Source organism: Bubalus bubalis, chromosome 19 (genome assembly GCF_019923935.1).
Source record: "Bubalus bubalis isolate 160015118507 breed Murrah chromosome 19, NDDB_SH_1, whole genome shotgun sequence".
Taxonomy (NCBI): domain Eukaryota; kingdom Metazoa; phylum Chordata; class Mammalia; order Artiodactyla; family Bovidae; genus Bubalus; species Bubalus bubalis.
This window is the reverse complement of record NC_059175.1, coordinates 3,913,347-3,933,406: the sequence shown is the minus strand read 5'-3', so window position 1 is coordinate 3,933,406 and position 20,060 is coordinate 3,913,347. Positions and strand designations below refer to the sequence as shown.

At 47.5% G+C, this 20,060-nt stretch overlaps 1 protein-coding gene across 1 annotated transcript in view; it reads left to right on the top strand.

Annotated features, from left to right (window-relative positions):
- SH3PXD2B (SH3 and PX domains 2B) overlaps positions 1-20,060 on the top strand; it is a 124,258-nt gene that overhangs the window by 88,434 nt on the left and 15,764 nt on the right. Inside the window, exons 8-12 of the mRNA XM_025270848.3 lie at positions 2,377-2,481; positions 7,214-7,331; positions 10,362-10,588; positions 12,182-12,231; positions 13,102-13,227. Of these exons, the coding sequence (XP_025126633.3) occupies positions 2,377-2,481; positions 7,214-7,331; positions 10,362-10,588; positions 12,182-12,231; positions 13,102-13,227 (626 nt within the window). The remainder of the gene's footprint in view (positions 1-2,376; positions 2,482-7,213; positions 7,332-10,361; positions 10,589-12,181; positions 12,232-13,101; positions 13,228-20,060) is intronic.

Below are 20,060 nucleotides of genomic sequence, written 5' to 3'. Positions count from 1 at the left end.
GGCGCTAGTAAAAAGCCTGCCTGCCAGTGCAGGAGACATAGAAATATGGGTTCAATCACTGGGTCAGGAAGATCCCCTGGAGGCGGAAATGGCAGTCCACTCCAGTATTTTTACCTGGAGAATCCCATGGACAGGAGGGCCTGGTAAGCTATGGCCCAGGAGGTCTCACAGAGTTGGACATGACTGAAACAACTTAGCATGCACGTACCCAGAACACTGCAGGACCATAAGATAGGCACATTTTAAATCTTAAGACACAGCCAAACAACCTGCTTCCAAACTGTGGCCAAACCCATTTACTCTTCCTCCAGCAATGTATGAGGCGTTAGTGCCAAGAGTTAAGAGCTGAGGCTTCAAAGCCAGACAGCCTGGGTGTGAATCTTGGCTCTACCACTTTCTTTGTGACGTTGGTCAAGTCACTGCCCCTCTCTGAACCCTGCTTCCCCATCTGTAAAATGGGCTCATAATGGAACACATACTGCTATCGTGATAGTTTCTTTATCTGCCACACACATACCTACAATGAGTCCTTAGGAAGACATATATGGCATATTTCCTGATTTTCCACAGGTTTATCAACCCCATTCATTCATATACACACATACATACACACCCACTCTGCTCAGCCACCGAAATATGTATGAAGAGGTGCACCCAGTCAAGCAAAGCTGAAGGTCGCTTCTGCCTCAAGGAGCTTGAAAGCCAAGGCCTCCCTGTGAGACCAGGAAGCTAGTTCAGAGTCTGCCCCTTCTTGCTCTTCTCCTTTGGGGTCTCCAGAGCCTGGAGGTCTGTAATCTTGCAGAGCAGATCCTGTTTTTCCCATTCATGCTGTGCATGAGCCGTTTGGGCCCTGAGTTGATGCCCTATGACTGTTGTAATGAGATACCACAAACTTACAGACTTAACACAGATTTATCATCATATGGTTTGAGGGGTTAGAAGTCCAGAATGGGTCCCACTGGACGAAAAGGCACTGTCAGGGCTATGTTCCCTTCTACAGGTTCTGGATAAGATCTGCTTCTTTGCCTTTTCCATTTTCTAGAGACCACCCACATCCCTTGGCTTGTGGTCCTTTCCTCCATCTTAGGTCTAGCAGTTGCCCCCTTCTATGCCTTTCTTCCTTACCCACATCTCCCCCGAACTGTTCTGCCTCACTTGAGATTACATTGGGCCCATCCAGATATGGAGAAGGCGATGGACCCCACTCCAGTACTCTTTTGCCTGGAAAATCCCATGGACGGAGGAGCCTGGTGGACTGCAGTCCATGGGATCGCTAAGAGTCGGACACGACTGAGTGACTTCTCTTTCACTTTTCACTTTCGTGCATTGGAGAAAGAAATGGCAACCCACTCCAGTGTTCTTGCCTGGAGAATCCCAGAGACCGTGGAGCCTGGTGGGCTGCCGTCTATGGGGTCACAGTCGGATGTGACTGAAGCGACTTAGCAGCAGCAGCAGCATCCAGATAAGCCAGGATCTTCCTATTTGAGTTCAGCGGATTAGCACCCTTAATCCTGTCTGCAACCTTAATTGTAACTGTTTGCCACCCGAGTCATTACTCTGCCTACCACAGGCCCCATGAGAGCCCCTTCTGTAAAGAGGGAGGGCCTGAGTCTGAGTGAACAGCCTCTCAAACTGTTACATCTGAAGCCAGGTTTACCTTGACATGAACAGAGGCAAAATCAATGTCTCAGATGACTTACTAGGGCAGTGGTTTCTGTGTCAGAGAGCCCTGGGTACAAGTCTCAGCCCAGCCATAAGCTCTGTGAACTTGGACAAGTCCTGTCTCTTGTAGCCTCAGTTTCGTCTGTGCAGTAGGGATAATAAAATACAAGTAAAAATGATAAGTCCTTTGCTCACCTTAGTGAAGGTAGCTACTTTCTTCACGCTCGTCCTTTAGAACAACCTTTCTCCACATCCCCACCCCTGACTCCCTTCCCCAGCCCTGTCCCAGGCTCAGAGCAGGTTTCCCGTTAGCCTGTCTGAAGCAGTTAACAGTGGGTAAACACGAGTGTGCTTAGTCACTTCAGTCCTGTCCGGCTCTTTACGACCCTACGGACTGTAGCTCAGCAGGCTCAACTGTCCATAGGATTCTCCAGGCAAGAGTACTGGAGTGGGTTGCCATGCCCACCCCCAGAGAATCTTCCCAACCCAGCGATCAAACCCACATCTCTTATGTCTCCTGAGTTGTTAGGTTCTTTACCACTAGCACCACCTGGGAAGCCCTGCATGGGTATTTGTGTTCTCTAATAAAGTGGTGACTTTTTTGGCCTCACCCTGAGTGTTGACTCCTCTCACGGCTGAGTCTGTTATTATATTCTGACGCACAGGCCTCATACTTGACCCAACTACATTCAGTCTGCACTCTCACTTTCCCAGGTTGGTGGTTCGTCAGCACTGCTGAAGAGCAAGGCTGGGTCCCTGCAACCTGCCTGGAAGGGCAGGACGGTGTGCAAGATGAGTTCTCCCTGCAGCCTGAAGAAGGTAGGAGGGGCCAGGCCCCCGGGCCTGCTGTGCCGCCGGCCATCACCCGCAGGGGCCTCCTCACCCAGTGCAGTCTCAGCAGCTTCCTGGCTCAGGCTCTGTAGCCTGTGGACGGGAAGCCAGGCCCTGTGGCTGGGACAGGGCAAGCCCGCCCGCTCTTGGTGGCCTTGGGGAGCCAGCCCAGGTGAGCCTGTCCAGAGCTGGGGCCCTGATGCCTCTGTGGGGCCTCAGCGAGCCCGGCTGGATTGCTATCCACACCCCACTCATCCTCCCTTGAGTTATTCTGATGGCCAAGGTGCTGGCGCTGCTTCTGGCTCGTTTACAAAACATCTGAAGCCATCTGTAAAGATCTCTGCTTTGTCTGCTTTCTGTGTCGGCTTAATGGCCCTGCCAGGGTGTCAGGATCAGAACTGACCCTCTCCACTCACTTCTGTTTCCCAGAGAATTTTCCCTACAGGTGTCCTAAAGAGTGGTTCCTGCTGCATCAGAAATCCTAACCCAGCCACCTCCCCTCCCCTCACCCCCCAAGAATTCCTAAATCAAGACTATGAACTCACTTTAAATACTAAACAAAGGGGTTCTGGAGTCAGGCCTGAATTTGACTCTCACCACTGAATTTGAATTTGTACCACTAACTGGCTGAGTGATCTTGGACCAGCAACTTAACCTTTCTATGCCTCAGCCACCTCCTCTAAAAATGGAAATGATGGTATCGACATCATGGGATTCTTTTAAGTTAAATGAGATCCCACAGGCAAAGCAGTTGGCAAGAACCTAAAATAATAAATAACTAGGAACGGTTTTTACCACCGTTTTATCAGAGCTGTGGTTTACCTAGGGTTGAATATTTGCTGCTTCTAGTTGACTCTTTTTAGAAAGCACAGAGCTTCTTATGTATGTATTTAACATAAGAGGGAGTGAGGAAAAGGGGTTTCTATGCTCAAAGGTTAGCAAAGAAGCACACACGTGGTTTTTCATCTAGCTTTATTACAGCCAGCACCGGCAGAGTAAAATGCATTTTGTTTTGCTCTGTGTTTGCAGGGCCACCGGGCTCTAGGGGCGGGGCTAATGAAGAAAAAGTACAAAAACCAACTCAGCTTAAAGATAGTGGTGTGCTGCCTGGAAACCATAGCTCTCTTAGACAGTTAATGATGCCCACCATGGGGCGTGTCTCTGTAAAGGACTGATTATTATCCCCATTTTACAGATGGGAAAACAATCTCAGAAAGGTAGAAACACTGGCTCGGGATCACACAGCTAGAAGATGGGAGAGGGACCACATTTTCCTAAGGGTCTGTACATTTTTTCCCTCTGCCGTGAGGATTTCTCTTAGGGCCTCTTCATAATCATGCTGGGAATAGCACTGTGTCTCCTGGGTGGCTCTTCACTCAAGTTCAGGGCTAATACTGAGGAATTTGGTCCTTCTGAGACACCTAGGGCTTGGCAGAGTCACAGAATTAATTGCTCCTAAGTGGGAGCACATGCTTGGTGCTGCCTTTGCCTCAAGACCCTGGAAGTGCTTTCTTCTCACCTCTTCCTTCTGCCCTTCGCCTCCACATGCTGCCCGACCAGTCTCTTGGAGGTACTGGTCTCTGCCCCAGCCCGCGGGTCGCCGCCGGACGCTGGGGGACTTGTATGCCATCAGCTGGCGTCAAGGTGCCTACCTTGGAGTTTTCCTCCCCATTTGGTGTTCAGAACCGGATCCTGCATCTGCATGCATCCCCCGGCTCCAGGACTGCCTGTGCCTGTTGCATGTGAGAAACGGTGATCTGGTCTGTACCATGTGCGTGTCGGCATGTATGTTTGGGAGGAGGGAGCCTGGGGTGTTTCTCGACCTGGGGTCCTAAAATTTCCCAGGTTAGAAAATGATACCTAGAGGTGTAGGTGCTAAAATTAATGAACAAAATAAAAACCCTTTTCCTAACTAAGGTTGTGTTATGTTGCAGAGACAAAACTATCAAAGCCAACTGTATTTTATATCGAATCAAAAGCAAAATATTTTAAAAATAAAGCAAAAATATAAAAGCAAGAAAAGTTAAATGTAAAAAACAAGTCAAATTTATTGCAAGAAGGATAAAGATCATTTTATTCTAAAATAAAATAAAGTAAAAATAAATGATTCCCAGGGGCCTCTATAATGTTGATCCAGTGATCTGTTCCCTGTATCTGGCACATTTGAGTGACAAGGGTAAAGAAACCCATGTCACACCAGCTTAAGCAAAAGGGAAGTGTGTTGACTCAGGTCGCTGAAAACTCTAGGTAGAGGCAGCTTCAAGCATGGCTGGATTCGGGAGCTTGAAAACATCTGTCGACTGAAGAAAAATGCACAACCTAAAAGCAATGAGTTAAGTTTTATTCAGGCACCTTACTGAGGACTGTAGCCTGGGAGACAGCCTCTCAGATAGATCTGAGGCACTGCCCCCAAAGAGGTAAGGGAGGAGCCAGAATATATAGGGGAGTTTTGTCTGAAAAAAACAAAACACGTAGTCTAACATTGAAAGATTACTGCTAATCACAAAAGGCAAACGTCTTAAGTTAATGATTTTCGTGCTTTTCTATGAGTGGAAAGATGCAAGAGTCTGGACTCATTGAAATTACTCCTTTGATATGTACCTTATCTATCTTGGGCCAGTACCCAGAGCACAGAATGCTTCCTGTTTTTATACAACTGAATTACCCTCAGGGTGCACTCTTGGGGGTGGCTGCAGTGGCTGATGGCTTGATGGTGGGCATCATTCTTTGTTTACTGGCTTGGCAGGTAACCTTTCCTTTCCACCTGCCCTTGGCACCTGAGACTCATGCTTGCCACCCTCAGCTCCATTCTCTGCCCTGCTGGAACCATTCTCTCATGGTGATGGTAGTTACAGGCACTCTTTGGGGACACCCACCAAAGAACATGCTTCTCCTTCAACACAGTCCCAGGATTTGATTCCAGCTGACCCAGCAGGGTCATGTGCCATCCCTAAACTAATCACAGTGGCCAGTCACTTTGGACCCTCCCTTTAGGTGCTGGTGAGGGCAGCCTCACCCAAACATGTGGCTGGAGGCTGGCGGTGCCACCAGGGGACGGGCAGATGGGTGGTAAGCAGGTGGTGTCAGCACCATGCAGTCCACAAGGCCTCCCGCCTTCAGCTTTGTTAGGGATCACTGGACTTTCGATGGAGTCCAGAAAGGGCCTCTGGGTGCTAGAGAACCCCCAGGAGTTTGGAGCCCGTAGTAATGACCCTGTTTATTCTGGGGCCCAGGCAGTGCCCTTCTCACCTAGCCAGACAGAACTTCTCTGCCTCCACGGGGTTGGATGCCCCGCTGCAGCCCTCACAGCCTGCATCCGTGAGTGAGCAGAACCGCTGACTCTGCTGTGCACAGGATGTGTGGCGTTTGAGTCAGCTCAGCCCCCGCCGCGCAGGTCAGGGGGCTAGATCAATAAATAAATAAACGCCCTGTGTGTTTTCCGCCTCCCTCTGCGCCAGCTGGGCAGGCCACAGGCAGCCCGTGGTGTTTTCCCCGACACACCATCAGCATCGGCGCACAGCTGGCTCGGTGACTCCCCGGGGTCTGGAATGTAACTGAAACAGGAAGGCCCTCTTCCCCTGCTCACTGGCTCCCCTGGGACTCTCATCTGTTATCTGTCTCAGCAGTCTCTGCCCGCAGTGCCGGGGGTGGGAGCTGTGCCCTTGCTCTGGGGAGGGCCCTGTCTGAGTGTGACAATGAACAGCTTTCCAGAGGGGCCTGCAGGGCAGTGGGAGTGACCCTGCTGGAGGCAGTTCTCTTGGCTCTGGGGGTAAGGGAGCCGGGATCCACCGAGACGGGGATGGAAGGCACCCCGGTGACATTAATAAAAACAGAAGCAGGCAATCTTCATGATACATATCTCAAACCGTTATGTTGTACACACCAAACTAACACAGTGTTAGGTGTCAATTATATCTCAATTAAAAAATAATTTTTTAATAAAACTTAAGCTTCAGGCATGGTTGGATCCAGGGACTTGAAAATAAATGAAAAGTGGAAATCAGCTACCAGCTAGATAATGAAAAATGGCTATCTCCTCCGTGGTACTGATTGAACCCCAAACCATATGCTGCCAAATCCAGCTTGTCCCTGACCCCTCCACCAACAAGGACTGCAGAGGAGCCACCACAAGGGTTTAACACCATTCCTCTACCCCAGCATGAGCAAGGTGACTGCCACCAGGCCTTCAGGACTTATTCATTTACTAAACCTTGGCTATTTTACTGAATAGTTCCGAAATATTCCCAGTGCTAGAGATAGAGGAATGAACGAGACAGACACAAATCCTGCCTTTCTGGAACTCTTTATTCTATCTGGGGAAAGAGAGATGAAGCATAATAGATAAATAGATAATCTGATATGTTAGAAGGTTGTTCCTGTTAAGTAGGGTGAGGGTGCCCTGGGTCTGGGTATTACATAAGGCACGTTCAAGGAAGGTGACCTTGAGACACAGATTTGAGGAAGGTGAGTGCGATGTGTGATGCTGAGGGATTTCTGAGGACCTGCCCTTTGTCCTGTGTCTTGTTGCTGCTTGACCAGGGTCATCCAGGGCTAAGTGAGGGTCACTGGGGCATGGTGGGGGACTGGGGGAAGGATGGTGCACGGAAGCCTCTGGAAGAAAGCCTTCCCTGCAAGGGCATCTCAGGATCACAGCCTTGGCCATCAACATTACAAGCTTACAGCATCCTTGACTTACCCCAGCATACCTTTGTCCCCACAGAAGAGAAGTACACAGTCATCTACCCCTACACAGCCCGTGACCAAGATGAAATGAACCTGGAGAGAGGAGCCATGGTGGAGGTCATCCAGAAAAACCTGGAAGGCTGGTGGAAGATCAGGTACCCTCTGCAGCTGGGTGGGTTTCAGGCCACGTGGACTCCAGCTGCACAGATGTCCGTAAATGATTGCAGAGGAGATGAGGCTTCAGCCTGAGCCATAGAAGGTCACTTCTCCTCTGTGCTGTTTGGCGTCCTTCCATACCCATATCCTTCTCTAAAAAGCCATAGTAAGCAAAACTGTCTCTGAACACACTGAACCACAGATAGCAATAACCCCATTGAGCAAAACTGGTCTTCACCTCCAGGTGTGTCTCGTAATGAGTAACTGGAGGCTGAAGCTGCCGTGTGGGAGTGATTTCCTACTCCAGCCCCACTCTGAGAGGAACAGGATGGGTAACACCACATGGACTGTAGCCCGTCCTAAAGCTCATCATTTGCCATCATCTCTCCGAGTCTGGTGGAGACCGGCATTTCCAACACTTTGTTATAGTTCTTTCCTCTATGTGATGGAATCAAAAGCTCATCGGTAGGCAAGGTGGCCAGTTCATCCTGCTGTGCTTGGGACTTTCCTAGTTTTAGTAATAAGAGTCCTGGGAACTCCCTCCTTGGTTACTCGGGTGGGCAGGCGGCAACCTCAGGAGTTTTAGGCAAGACAGGAAGTCTGGGGGCCCTGCCCCCTGGTGTCTGTGCCTTGGTGTGAGGCAAGACACTGGGGCCAGTCACCAGGGCTGAGTATGTGACGCTTCATTCATTGAGCAAACCTACACCAGAATCTATTCTGGGCCAAGCTGTATTGTGAAAACTGGGGACTCAACAGTGAGAAAGACACAATAGTTTACACCCTCAGGCGTGGAAGACAGACTCGGACGCACATACAGGGCAGGGCACTGAGTGAGTGCAGGAGGAATGCATGGGGGACTTCGGAGCCCAGAAGACAGCTCCTCAGCCTGGGAGTCAAGAAGGCTTCCTGAGAGTCAGGACCTCAGAACTGAGGTATGAAGGCGTACTTAGAACAGTGATGGGCTTCCCTGGTGGTTCAGACAGTGAAGAATCTGCCTGCAATGTAGGAGACCCAGATTCGATCCCTGGATGGAGAAGAAGGGAATGCCTACCCACTGCAGTATTCTTGCTGGGAGAATCCCATGGACAGAGGAGCCTGGTGGGCTCCAGTCCATGGGGTTGCAAAGAGCTGGGCACAACTGAGCCACTAACACTTCAGCGCACACTTATAATGACAGTGGCAGGTCACATGTCTTGAGTGTGTTTTATCTTGTGATGTAACGAATCATCCCCAAACTGCGTGGCTGTGGAATGCAGGTGGCTCGGCTGGGCTCAGGTCCCTCACGAGGCGGCAGCAGGATGTGGCCGTGGTCATCAGAAGCCTTGGCCGAAGCTGGGAAGTGACGGAGCCAGGATGTGAACCTGCACCTTTCTGACCCCAGAGCCCACTCAGCAGTGCCTCCCGATGATGAACTGTCTCAGGGTGGTGCCTGCATCGTGTGGGGCCCAGCATTCTCCAGCTGGCACGAGATTTAGTCCTTCTCAAAGGGTGTTTTAAGATTGATAGACACCAAAATCTGCAGATTTCTGTCTCCTTATAAGTTTGCTTCTAGTTGAAAAGGACCCTTCTTATAGAAACACAGTGCTGTTTAGCACTTAAAGTGATTCTTGATGAGAGATGGCCCTGCTATGTGCAATCTCCAGTCCATTAGGCATATTCCCCAAAGGTCTGGACACCTATTTTGTGGTTCAGACTAGTGGTCTGCCGGCAAATGTTTAACAGCCAGTCCCAGAAGGAAAAAATGCTCTTGAGTTGTGGTGTTTGCCAGTTTCCACGGTGTAAGTCGTCCCTCCGTGGTGGATTTCAAGCTTCCATTGTGATGGTGCTAAACGTGGAGCTGGGAAGGGACGTGAACAGTTGGTTCTCACGAGCCACCTCCTGCACACCTGTGGTCCCCAATCAGCCCCTCCGGTAATGCTGTTCAACCACACTCCATGGTGCAGAGAATTAAATGATTGTTACACTTGTTCAGTTCCCTTTGGAATTCAGTGAGCTGGGCTCTTAGGGTGTCAGTCATTCTGGAGTTCAGTGACCCTTGGTTACCCTAGAACCAGCCCCCGACCTGCTCCATTCCCATCTTAACACGTTTTAATCTGCTTGTGACCGGAGCCCCACCCCGCCTATACCAGGCTTTGTACGGGCAGCTATGGCTGCTGGGAAGAGGCTGCAGAGCAGAGGTGAACAGCACAGACAGGTGCCCGCTGTCTAGGGCTGAACCCATTCCTGCCACCCACCCCCACCAGATTGGATGGATGAAATGCATAATAGCTATAAAGTGCTTGAAACAGGACTGGCACGGATAGGCGTGCGTGAGTGGCAGTTACCTTCGCTGTTGTCTCTGCAGTGATGACCGTGTGGATGTATGAGGACAGTAGCAGAGCTCTGTGGCCGCTCACTCTTGCCAGTTCTGTTGGCAGTTTGTCCACTTGTCCCCTTTTTTCTTCATTCAACTCACGGGCAGTGAGGCCCCATGCAGAGATGAGTTGCCCGTGATCTCCACCCCCAGCACCTCATAAGTGGGGAAACAAGACCATCACAGCCAAGTATCCCTGTGCGTTTTAGATGGGATGGTGTTGTGTGGGCAAGACCACTGGGGCACTGTGGAAGGAGGCTCAGGAAAGCCTTGAGAGGGCACCTGAAGCAGAGCTGGGATGATAGAGAGGAGGATGATAGAGAATGGGCTTTCCAGGCAGAGGGTCTCCCAGAGCAGGAGCTTGGGGCAAGAGGGTGAGAGATAGTGGAGCATTTGGAAGACTGCAGGCTACATGGGGTGGGTGGGGTGTGGAGGTTGCCGTGAGAGCCAAGGCCAGGGAGGCAAGGAGAGGCCAGACTGGGGAGGCCTTGAATGCCCAGCTGGGGGCTTAGGCTTCAGCAGGAGGCAGCAAGCAGTGTGCCAGCCTCTGGCCCTGGGCAGTGATGGTCCATCGTTCCTACCATCTGGGGCCAGAAGGGAGATTCATTGTAGGAGCTCGGCTTCTTCCCATGGGCCTGGCAGAGCAGGCTGGACAACATCTTTCCCCTCCTCCCAGGTACCAGGGCAAAGAGGGCTGGGCCCCAGCCTCCTACCTGAGGAAGAGCAGCGGGGAACCCTTACCCCCAAAGCTGGCCCCTGGCTCACCCGCCCATGTGGGCGTCCTGGAGCTCGACGGCGTCTCCCGGCAGCAGAACTCGGTGGGCCGGGAGAAGGAGCTGCTTAACAACCAGAAGGATGGCCGGTTGGAGGGCCGCCCCGTGCCCGACAGTGACATCAGGCAGAGTAAGTGGCACCCACCTGGCTCCCAGAGGCATGGCAGGCTCTGTGTCCAGAGCTGCTCACAGGCTGTCGCTGTCCCTCACCCTCACAGCAGCCCTGTGGCCCTCCATCCTGTAGATAAGAAAATGGGCTCACAGCCCCGGGTCACTTGTTTCCAGATCATCCCACCAGCAAGTTACAGAACCTGAGTGGAGAAATGTGGCTCTCCTACTCAAGCTGTGGTTTTTCCACTGTCTCATGATAATCACCAGACCTCCTGTTTCTCAAGCCCCTACCGTGTGCCAGGAATGTTATAATCAGTCTTACTGATCCTTCATAACAAACTTTGTAGGACTCACTGCTTTTGTTTTACAGATTAGGAAGCAGAGACATGAAGTGGTTTGTCCAAAACCACCCAGATAGTGAACAGTGGGACTTGAACCCACAGCCTTCTGACTCAAGGGCCAGTGTTCTGTCTACAGGGCCTCATTTCTGAGCCTGGGGAAGAAAAAATGGACCCTGTGTTGGGTTTACTCCAAAGATAGTTCTTTACTTAGCTTGCTTTTCAGAACTTTGTTGTATATATTGTACGACTGAATGTTCCCAGCACACCTGAGAGTAGATTGTCTGGCCACATCCCATTGGCCAGACTTAGAGGATGAGATGGTTGGATAGCATCACTTACTCGATGGACATGAGTTTGAGCAAGCTACAGGAGTTGGTGATGGACAGGGAAGCTTCAAGTGCTGCAGCCCATGGGGTCACAAAGAGTCAGACACCACTGAGCAACTGAACTGAATGAATTGAGTCCCGTGGCATTACCTAGCTGCAAGGGAGTCTGGGAAATGTCATCTTATGTAGGCAGTCAAGTGTCTGGCTAAAATTCTGTTGCTATTTATTCTAATAAGAGACAGAGGAAATGGGTATTTAAGAGTTTAGCAGTCTTCCCCACACCCCAACTGACAAACCACCCCTCTGTGTAGACTCAAACTAAATCAGCTCTGGCAGCATGTGGGGTGCCTTCCTCAATAGTCTGCCTTTAGCCAGGAGCATTGGCCCGCTGCAGTCATCCTCTTCCTGACCCAGAGCAGGAGCAGCCCAATTTCAGAGTAAAAACCCCTGAAGTCATCAGTCCAGGTTTGTTTGGCTCTGTTTATGCATTATTTAATTTGGGTTTGCTCCAGAGCAAACAAAGACAGGGGCAGTAACATTAATGCGTCCCTGCCACGTGCCAAGAGGCAAGCCTGTACTTCTGACTTTCATCTCCACCAGTACCTCCTGGAGGCAGGCATTATCCCCACTCCTCAGAAGAGGGCCGCATGGCTCAAAGTCACATAACTTGTTGCCTCCCACCTCACATTACACTTGTTGCCTTTCCTGGAAGGCTTTCCATTGCTCCAGGACTCAGAAGCATCCCATTGCTAATAGAGAGTCCTGGACCCAATCTGCGTGGCCCTGCCCCCATCAGGCTCCTCCCACAGGAAGGATCACAGCCGCTCCCTGACGCTTGTGCAAAACATGATACCTCATCTCCTGCAGGAGAGGTCGGATCTGTCCTGGTGTCCACCTCAGGGATTATGTTCATCGTTTGTGAAACAAGATCTCGTCTCTTTATAGGATCACCCAAGATGAGGCAGAGACCCCCTCCTCGCCGGGATATGACCATAGTAAGTGGACCCTTGCAACTGAGGAGCCAGCCCCTGACCTAAGACTGGACCCCAACACTCACCTCACCCTTTCCAAGGATGGGTTCTTTTACACAGCAGCCTTGTGAAGCTAATCCCATTGACAGGTGGAAGAACTCGGGTCCAGGGAGATCGCACAGCTGGCCTATGGCTTTGTGACAGTTAGGCCTGGGCGTGTGCTCTCTGCCTCCTGAGCCCACTCTGCTTTGTCGTAAATGAGTCTTCTCCAATAAGGTGACTTGAGACTGAAACAGAATGAGGCACACATTTCTCTTATGGTGCCATTCTGGCATTTTACTCTCATATTCCATTTTTAATTCTTAGGTACCTCTCTAAGCAGTACCGTGAAAAATGGGCCTCTCATTTTTAGTGTCTGCCATCTACTGAGCACCTACTGGGTGCTAGGCAGTGTGCTCACGTTTCACTACGTGAAATCATCGAATGCTCATGGTGACCCCACCAGGTAGATCCTGTTATTATCCCCATTTTACAGGAGATGGAACTGAGGCTCTCAGGAGGGGATGGGCTTTGCCCAAAGTCACACCGGTGTGTCTGACTTGGAAACCTGTGTTCATTTCACAAACCTCGCTATTTCTTAAGTTCAGAGAATATTGTCTTGCACCTAATTTTCATGACTGTGGGCAAAAGTCCCAGGTTTTTTCTTATCACCCTAAAGCTGAAGGGTTTATCTAGAAGATGATAGTCAGTAATCCCCTTTGTTTTGTCCCTTAGAATCCATATGGGCCCACCAGCACCCCTTTAAGGGTGATTGTGTGCCCTGTCCCTTGGCCCCTCATTCAGCGCTGGGGAATGGAGTTATATTGGATTTAACACTGTGTTTAATTGTACCAGCCTCGAGGTCTCAACCTGCCCAAGCCTCCCATCCCACCTCAGGTGGAGGAAGAGTATTACACCATTGCCGAGTTCCAGACGACCATCCCTGACGGCATCAGCTTCCAGGCGGGCCTCAAGGTTGAAGTGAGTAGACCTGGAGTCCTTTTGCCTACTTGTGATTCTTTTTCTTTCTCAATTTTTTTTTTTTTTTGGAGTATAGTTGACTTGCAATGTTGTGTTAATTTCTGTGGTACCAAAAAGTGATTTGGGTTTATTGGGTTGGCCAAAAAGTGTGTTCAGGTTTTTGATAACATCTTACAGAAAAACCTGAACAAACTTTTTGACCAACCCAAAACTTATATATATTTTCTTTTTCATGTTCTTTACCATATGGTTTATCACAGGATATTGAATATAGTTCCCTGTGCTATCCAGTAGGGCCCCGTTGTTTATCCATACTGTATGTAGTACTTTGTATCTGCTGACCCCAAACTCCCAATTCATCCTTCCTTCTACTCACTCTTCCCCTTAACAACCACAAGTCGGTTCTCTATGTCTGTGAGTCTATTTCTGTTTCATAGATGAGTTTATTTATGTCATATTTTAGATTCTACGCATAAGTGATATCATACCATGTTTGTTTTTCTCTTTCTGACTTACTTCACTTCGTGCAATAATTCTGTGCCATCCATGCTGCTGCAGTCGGCATTCATTTTTTATGAGTGAGTGGCACTCCCTTGCATCTCTATATGCACACACTGTGTCTTTATCATCTGTCACTCATCTGTCAGTGAGTGGCACTCCATTGCATCTCTATATGCACACACTGTGTCTTTATCATCTGTCACTCATCTGTCAGTGAGTAGTTCAGTTCAGTTCAGTTCAGCTGCTCAGTCTTGTCTGACTCTTTGCGACCCCATGAATCACAGCACGCCAGGCCTCCCTGTCCATCACCAACTCCCGGAGTTCACCCAGACTCAAGTCCATCGAGTCAGTGATGCCATCCAGCCATCTCATCCTCTGTCGTCCCCTTCTCCTCCTGCCCCCAATCCCTCCCAGCATCAGAGTCTTTTCCAATGAGCCAACTCTTCGCATGAGGTGGCCAAAGTACTGGAGTTTCAGCTTTAGCCTCATTCCTTCCAAAGAAATCCCAGGGCTGATCTCCTTCAGGATGGACTGGTTGGATCTCCTTGCAGTCCAAAGGGACTCTCAAGAGTCTTCTCCAACACCACAGTTCAAAAACATCAATTCTTTGGCACTCAGCCTTCTTCACAGTCCAACTCTCACATCCATACATGACCACAGGAAAAACCATAGCCTTGACTAGACGAACCTTTGTTGGCAAAGTAATGTCTCTGCTTTTGAATATGCTGTCTAGGTTGGTCATAACTTTCCTTCCAAGGAGTAAGCGTCTTTGAATTTCATGGCTGCACTCATATATACACACATATATACATACACACACAAAAGCATTTCTACTATGCCTGATTGCTACGATGCTTGATAAAGACTTGAGAAAGAACATTAAAAAAAAAAAAGAGAGACAGAAAATTGAAAAACATAAATGAGCAGTGAAAAGGAAATAGAAAAAGTGAAACCAACTATATAAAATGAAAATATCCTCATAAAGTCTGGTTGTTTTTAAACATGGCTGCTCATTAAATATGTTTATCTGGAGCTTTGGAGGAAAAAAAAGAAATATCTGAGCATTTGTATTTTTCAAAAATTTCCAAGATAATTCTGATAAGCATCTGGATTTTTAAAAGTGGTTACAGGTTTCTCTATTTAATGGTAGTTTTAGTGATATAAAATTATATTATTTTCTGTTGACCAATCATGATACAATGGTACTAAGTTAATAATAGTTACATAATCACAATAGTAAAAGATGTTTTCACAATCAATAGCCAGACAAAAACAAAAGGTAATTACAATTGCAAGCCATAATGGAAACATGATTAACCTAACAATATAAAATAAATACATACAATTTGGAGGGGTTAAGTAGAGCAGTGTGGTAAGCAGAAGTGCATACATGCACTTGTTTTAATCCACCCAGCCAGTCTATATCTTTTGGTTGGTGCATTTAATCCACTTACATTTAAGGTAATTGGCAATATAATTACCATTTTCTTAATTGTTTGGGGTTTATTTTGTGTAGGTCTTTTTCTTCTCTTGTGTTTCCTGCCTAGAGAAGTTCCTTCAGCGTTGTAAAGCTGGTTTGGTGGTGCTGAACTCTCTTAACTTTTGCTTGTCTGGAAAGCTTTTGATTTTTCTGTTAAATATGAATCACAGTCTTGCTGGGTAGAGTATTCTTGGTTGTAGGTTCTTCCTTTTCATCACTTTAAATAAATCATACCATTCCCTTCTGGCCTGTAGTTTCTGTTGAGAAATCATTTGATAACCTTATGAGAGTTCCCTTGTATGTTACTTATTGTTTTTCCTTTGTTGCTTTTAATATTTTATCTTTGTCTTTAATTTTAGTCAATTTAATTACTATGTGTCTCAGTGTGTTCCTCTTTGCATTTATCCTGCTTGGAATGCTCTGCACTTCCTGGACTTGGTTGACTGTTTCCTTTCCCATGTTAGGGAAATTTTCAGCTATTATCTCTTCAAATATTTTCTAAAGTGCTTTCTCTCTGTATTCTTCTTCTGGGACCCCTATAATGTGAATACTGGTGCAGTTAACATTGTTCCAGAGGTCTCTTACACTGTCTCTATGTGTGAACACACTGTATCTTTATCATCTGTCACTCATCTGTCAGTGAGTGGTACTCCACTGTATCTCTATATGTGCACACTGTATCTTTATCATCCGTCAGTGAGGGGTACTCCATTGTATCTCTGTGTGTGCACACACTGTATCTTTATCATCTGTCAGTGAGTGGTACTCCATTGTATCTCTGTGTGTGCAAACACTGTATCTTTATCATCTGTCAGTGAGGGCTACTCCATTGTATCTCTGTGTGTGCACACACTGTATCTTTATCATCTGTCAGTGAGGGGTACTCCATTGTATCTCTATATGTGCACACTGTATCTTTATCATCTGTCAGTGAGGGGTACTCCATTGTATCTCTGTGTGTGCAAACACTGTATCTTTATCATCTGTCAGTGAGGGCTACTCCATTGTATCTCTGTGTGTGCACACACTGTATCTTTATCATCTGTCAGTGAGGGGTACTCCATTGTATCTCTATATGTGCACACTGTATCTTTATCATCTGTCAGTGAGGGCTACTCCATTGTATCTCTGTGTGTGCACACACTGTATCTTTATCATCTGTCAGTGAGGGGTACTCCATTGTATCTCTATATGTGCACACGTATCTTTATCATCTGTCAGTGAGGGGTACTCCATTGTATCTCTGTGTGTGCAAACACTGTATCTTTATCATCTGTCACTCATCTGTCAGTGAGTGGCACTCCATTGTATCTCTGTGTGTGCGCACACTGTATCTTTATCATCTGTCAGTGAGGGCTACTCCATTGTATCTCTGTGTGTGCACACACTATATCTTTATCATCTGTCACTCATCTGTCAGTGAGTGGCACTCCATTGTATCTCTGTGTGTGCACACACTGTATCTTTATCATCTGTCAGTGAGGGCTACTCCATTGTATCTCTGTGTGTGCGCACACTGTATCTTTATCATCTGTCACTCATCTGTCAGTGAGTGGCACTCCATTGTATCTCTGTGTGTGCACACACTGTATCTTTATCATCTGTCAGTGAGTGGTACTCCATTGTATCTGTGTGCGCACACTGTATCTTTATCATCTGTCACTCATCTGTCAGTGAGTGGTACTCCATTGTATCTCTATATGCGCACACTGTATCTTTATCATCTGTCACTCATCTGTCAGTGAGTGGTACTCCATTGTATCTCTATATGCGCACACTGTATCTTTGTCATCTGTCACTCATCTGTCAGTGAGTGGTACTCCATTGTATCTCTGTGTGCGCACGCTGTATCTTTGTCATCTGTCACTCATCTGTCAGTGAGTGGCACTCCATTGTATCTCTGTGTGTGCACACTGTATCATCTGTCAGTGAGTGGCACTCCATTGTATCTCTGTGTGCGCACACTGTATCTTTATCATCTGTCACTCATCTGTCAGTGAGTGGTACTCCATTGTATCTCTGTGTGCGCACACTGTATCTTTATCATCTGTCACTCATCTGTCAGTGAGTGGTACTCCATTGTATCTCTATATGCGCACACTGTATCTTTGTCATCTGTCACTCATCTGTCAGTGAGTGGTACTCCATTGTATCTCTATATGCGCACACTGTATCTTTGTCATCTGTCACTCATCTGTCAGTGAGTGGTACTCCATTGTATCTCTGTGTGCGCACGCTGTATCTTTGTCATCTGTCACTCATCTGTCAGTGAGTGGCACTCCATTGTATCTCTGTGTGTGCACACTGTATCATCTGTCAGTGAGTGGCACTCCATTGTATCTCTGTGTGCGCACACTGTATCTTTATCATCTGTCACTCATCTGTCAGTGAGTGGTACTCCATTGTATCTCTGTGTGCGCACACTGTATCTTTATCATCTGTCACTCATCTGTCAGTGAGTGGTACTCCATTGTATCTCTATATGCACACACTGTATCTTTGTCATCTGTCACTCATCTGTCAGTGAGTGGTACTCCATTGTATCTCTGTGTGCGCACACTGCATCTTTGTCATCTGTCACTCATCTGTCAGTGAGTGGCACTCCATTGTATCTCTATATGCGCACACTGCATCTTTGTCATCTGTCACTCATCTGTCAGTGAGTGGCACTCCATTGTATCTCTATATGCGCACACTGCATCTTTGTCATCTGTCACTCATCTGTCAGTGAGTGGCACTCCATTGTATCTCTGTGTGCGCACACTGTATCTTTTTCATCTGTCACTCATCTGTCAGTGAGTGGCACTCCATTGTATCTCTGTGTGCGCACACTGTATCTTTATCATCTGTCACTCATCTGTCAGTGAGTGGCACTCCATTGTATCTCTGTGTGCGCACACTGCATCTTTGTCATCTGTCACTCATCTGTCAGTGAGTGGCACTCCATTGTATCTCTGTGTGCGCACACTGTATCTTTTTCATCTGTCACTCATCTGTCAGTGAGTGGCACTCCATTGTATCTCTGTGTGCGCACACTGTATCTTTATCATCTGTCACTCATCTGTCAGTGAGTGGTACTCCATTGTATCTCTATATGCACACACTGTATCTTTGTCATCTGTCACTCATCTGTCAGTGAGTGGCACTCCATTGTATCTCTGTGTGCGCACACTGTATCTTTGTCATCTGTCACTCATCTGTCAGTGAGTGGCACTCCATTGTATCTCTGTGTGCGCACACTGTATCTTTATCATCTGTCACTCATCTGTCAGTGAGTGGCACTCCATTGTATCTCTGTGTGCGCACACTGTATCTTTGTCATCTGTCACTCATCTGTCAGTGAGTGGCACTCCATTGTATCTCTGTGTGCGCACACTGTATTTTTGTCATCTGTCACTCATCTGTCAGTGAGTGGCACTCCATTGTATCTCTGTGTGCGCACACTGTATCTTTATCATCTGTCGGTGGACCTTAGGTTGTCTCTACGCCCTGGCTGTGAATAGTGCTGCAGTGAACACTGAGGTGCTTATCTGTTTGAGTTAGAGGTCTACCTGGATATGTACCCAGAAGCAGGATTGCTAAATCATTTGGCAAGTCTACTGGTTTTGTGAGGAACTTCCTTACTGTTCTCTCATGGCTGCACCAATGTATATTCCCACCAACAGTGTGGGAGGGTTCCCTTTTCTCCACAGCCTCTCCAGCATTTGTTATTGTAGATTTGTAGATTTTTTTAATGATGGCTATTCTGACCCATGTGAAGTGATATTTCATTGTAGTTTTGATTTGCATTTCTCTAATAATTAGTGATAGTGAGCACCTTTTCATGTGCCTGTTGGCCATCTCTGTGTCTTCTTTGGAGAAATGTCTGTTTAGGTCTTCTGCCCGTTTTTCAGTTGGCCTGTTTGCTTTTTGTTGTTGAGTTGAATGAGCTGTGTATTTATTTTAGGAATTGAGCCTTGTCAGTTGCATCATATGTAAATATTTTTTCCCAGTCCGTGGGCTGTCTTTTCCTTTAGTTCACGGTTTCCTTTGCTGTATACAAGCTTGTTCTACTTGGGATTCTTGGTCTAGGCATCATCTTCTACTTCTGCATTTTTAAAATTTTGGTAACAGCTTTATTGAGATATAATTCACATACCATACAAGTCAGTGATTTAAGGTATAAAATTCAGTGGTTTTTTAGTATAGTTAGAAAGTTGTGCAACCATCACCATAATCAACGTGAGAGCAGTTCATCACCCACATAAGAAGCCCTGGGCCCGTTAGCAGTCCCTCTCCATTTCTCCTCATTCCCTCTCAGTGCCCCTGCCCCAGCCTCAGACAGTCACTTCTCTGTTTTCTGGGTCCAGAGATTTATCAGTTTTGGACTTTTCATATGCGTGGAATCCTATACTATGTGGCCTTTGTGACTGGCTTGTATTCTGTTTTTATCACCTCCTTCCCTGCTTGCCTCTTCTCTCTCCTTTTATTTTTTCTCCTCTCCCATTTCTCTTCTCTTTCTCATGGGGTTAGAGCTTGAAGGGAAGTCCATACGTAACGGAGAAGCAGTTAGGTGCCAGCCACAGCACTCAGCACCTCGCAGGCTGTGTCTCCCTTAATCATATTATCATTTATTCTTATGAGGCAGGAATGGTTCAATCCCTGTTTTTCAGATGAGGAAGTTGTGGCTCAGAAAAAAGATGCTATTCAAACTCACACAGCCAAAAGGTGACAGAGTCAGGATTTGAACCCTTGTCTGTCTCCGGATTAGAACCAGATGTATTGACAGCCTGCTGGTTATCTGCCCAGTATTTGAGGATCTCAGGAGGATGGAGACCGTATCTGTTTTTTCACTTCTGTAACCCCAGAGGTA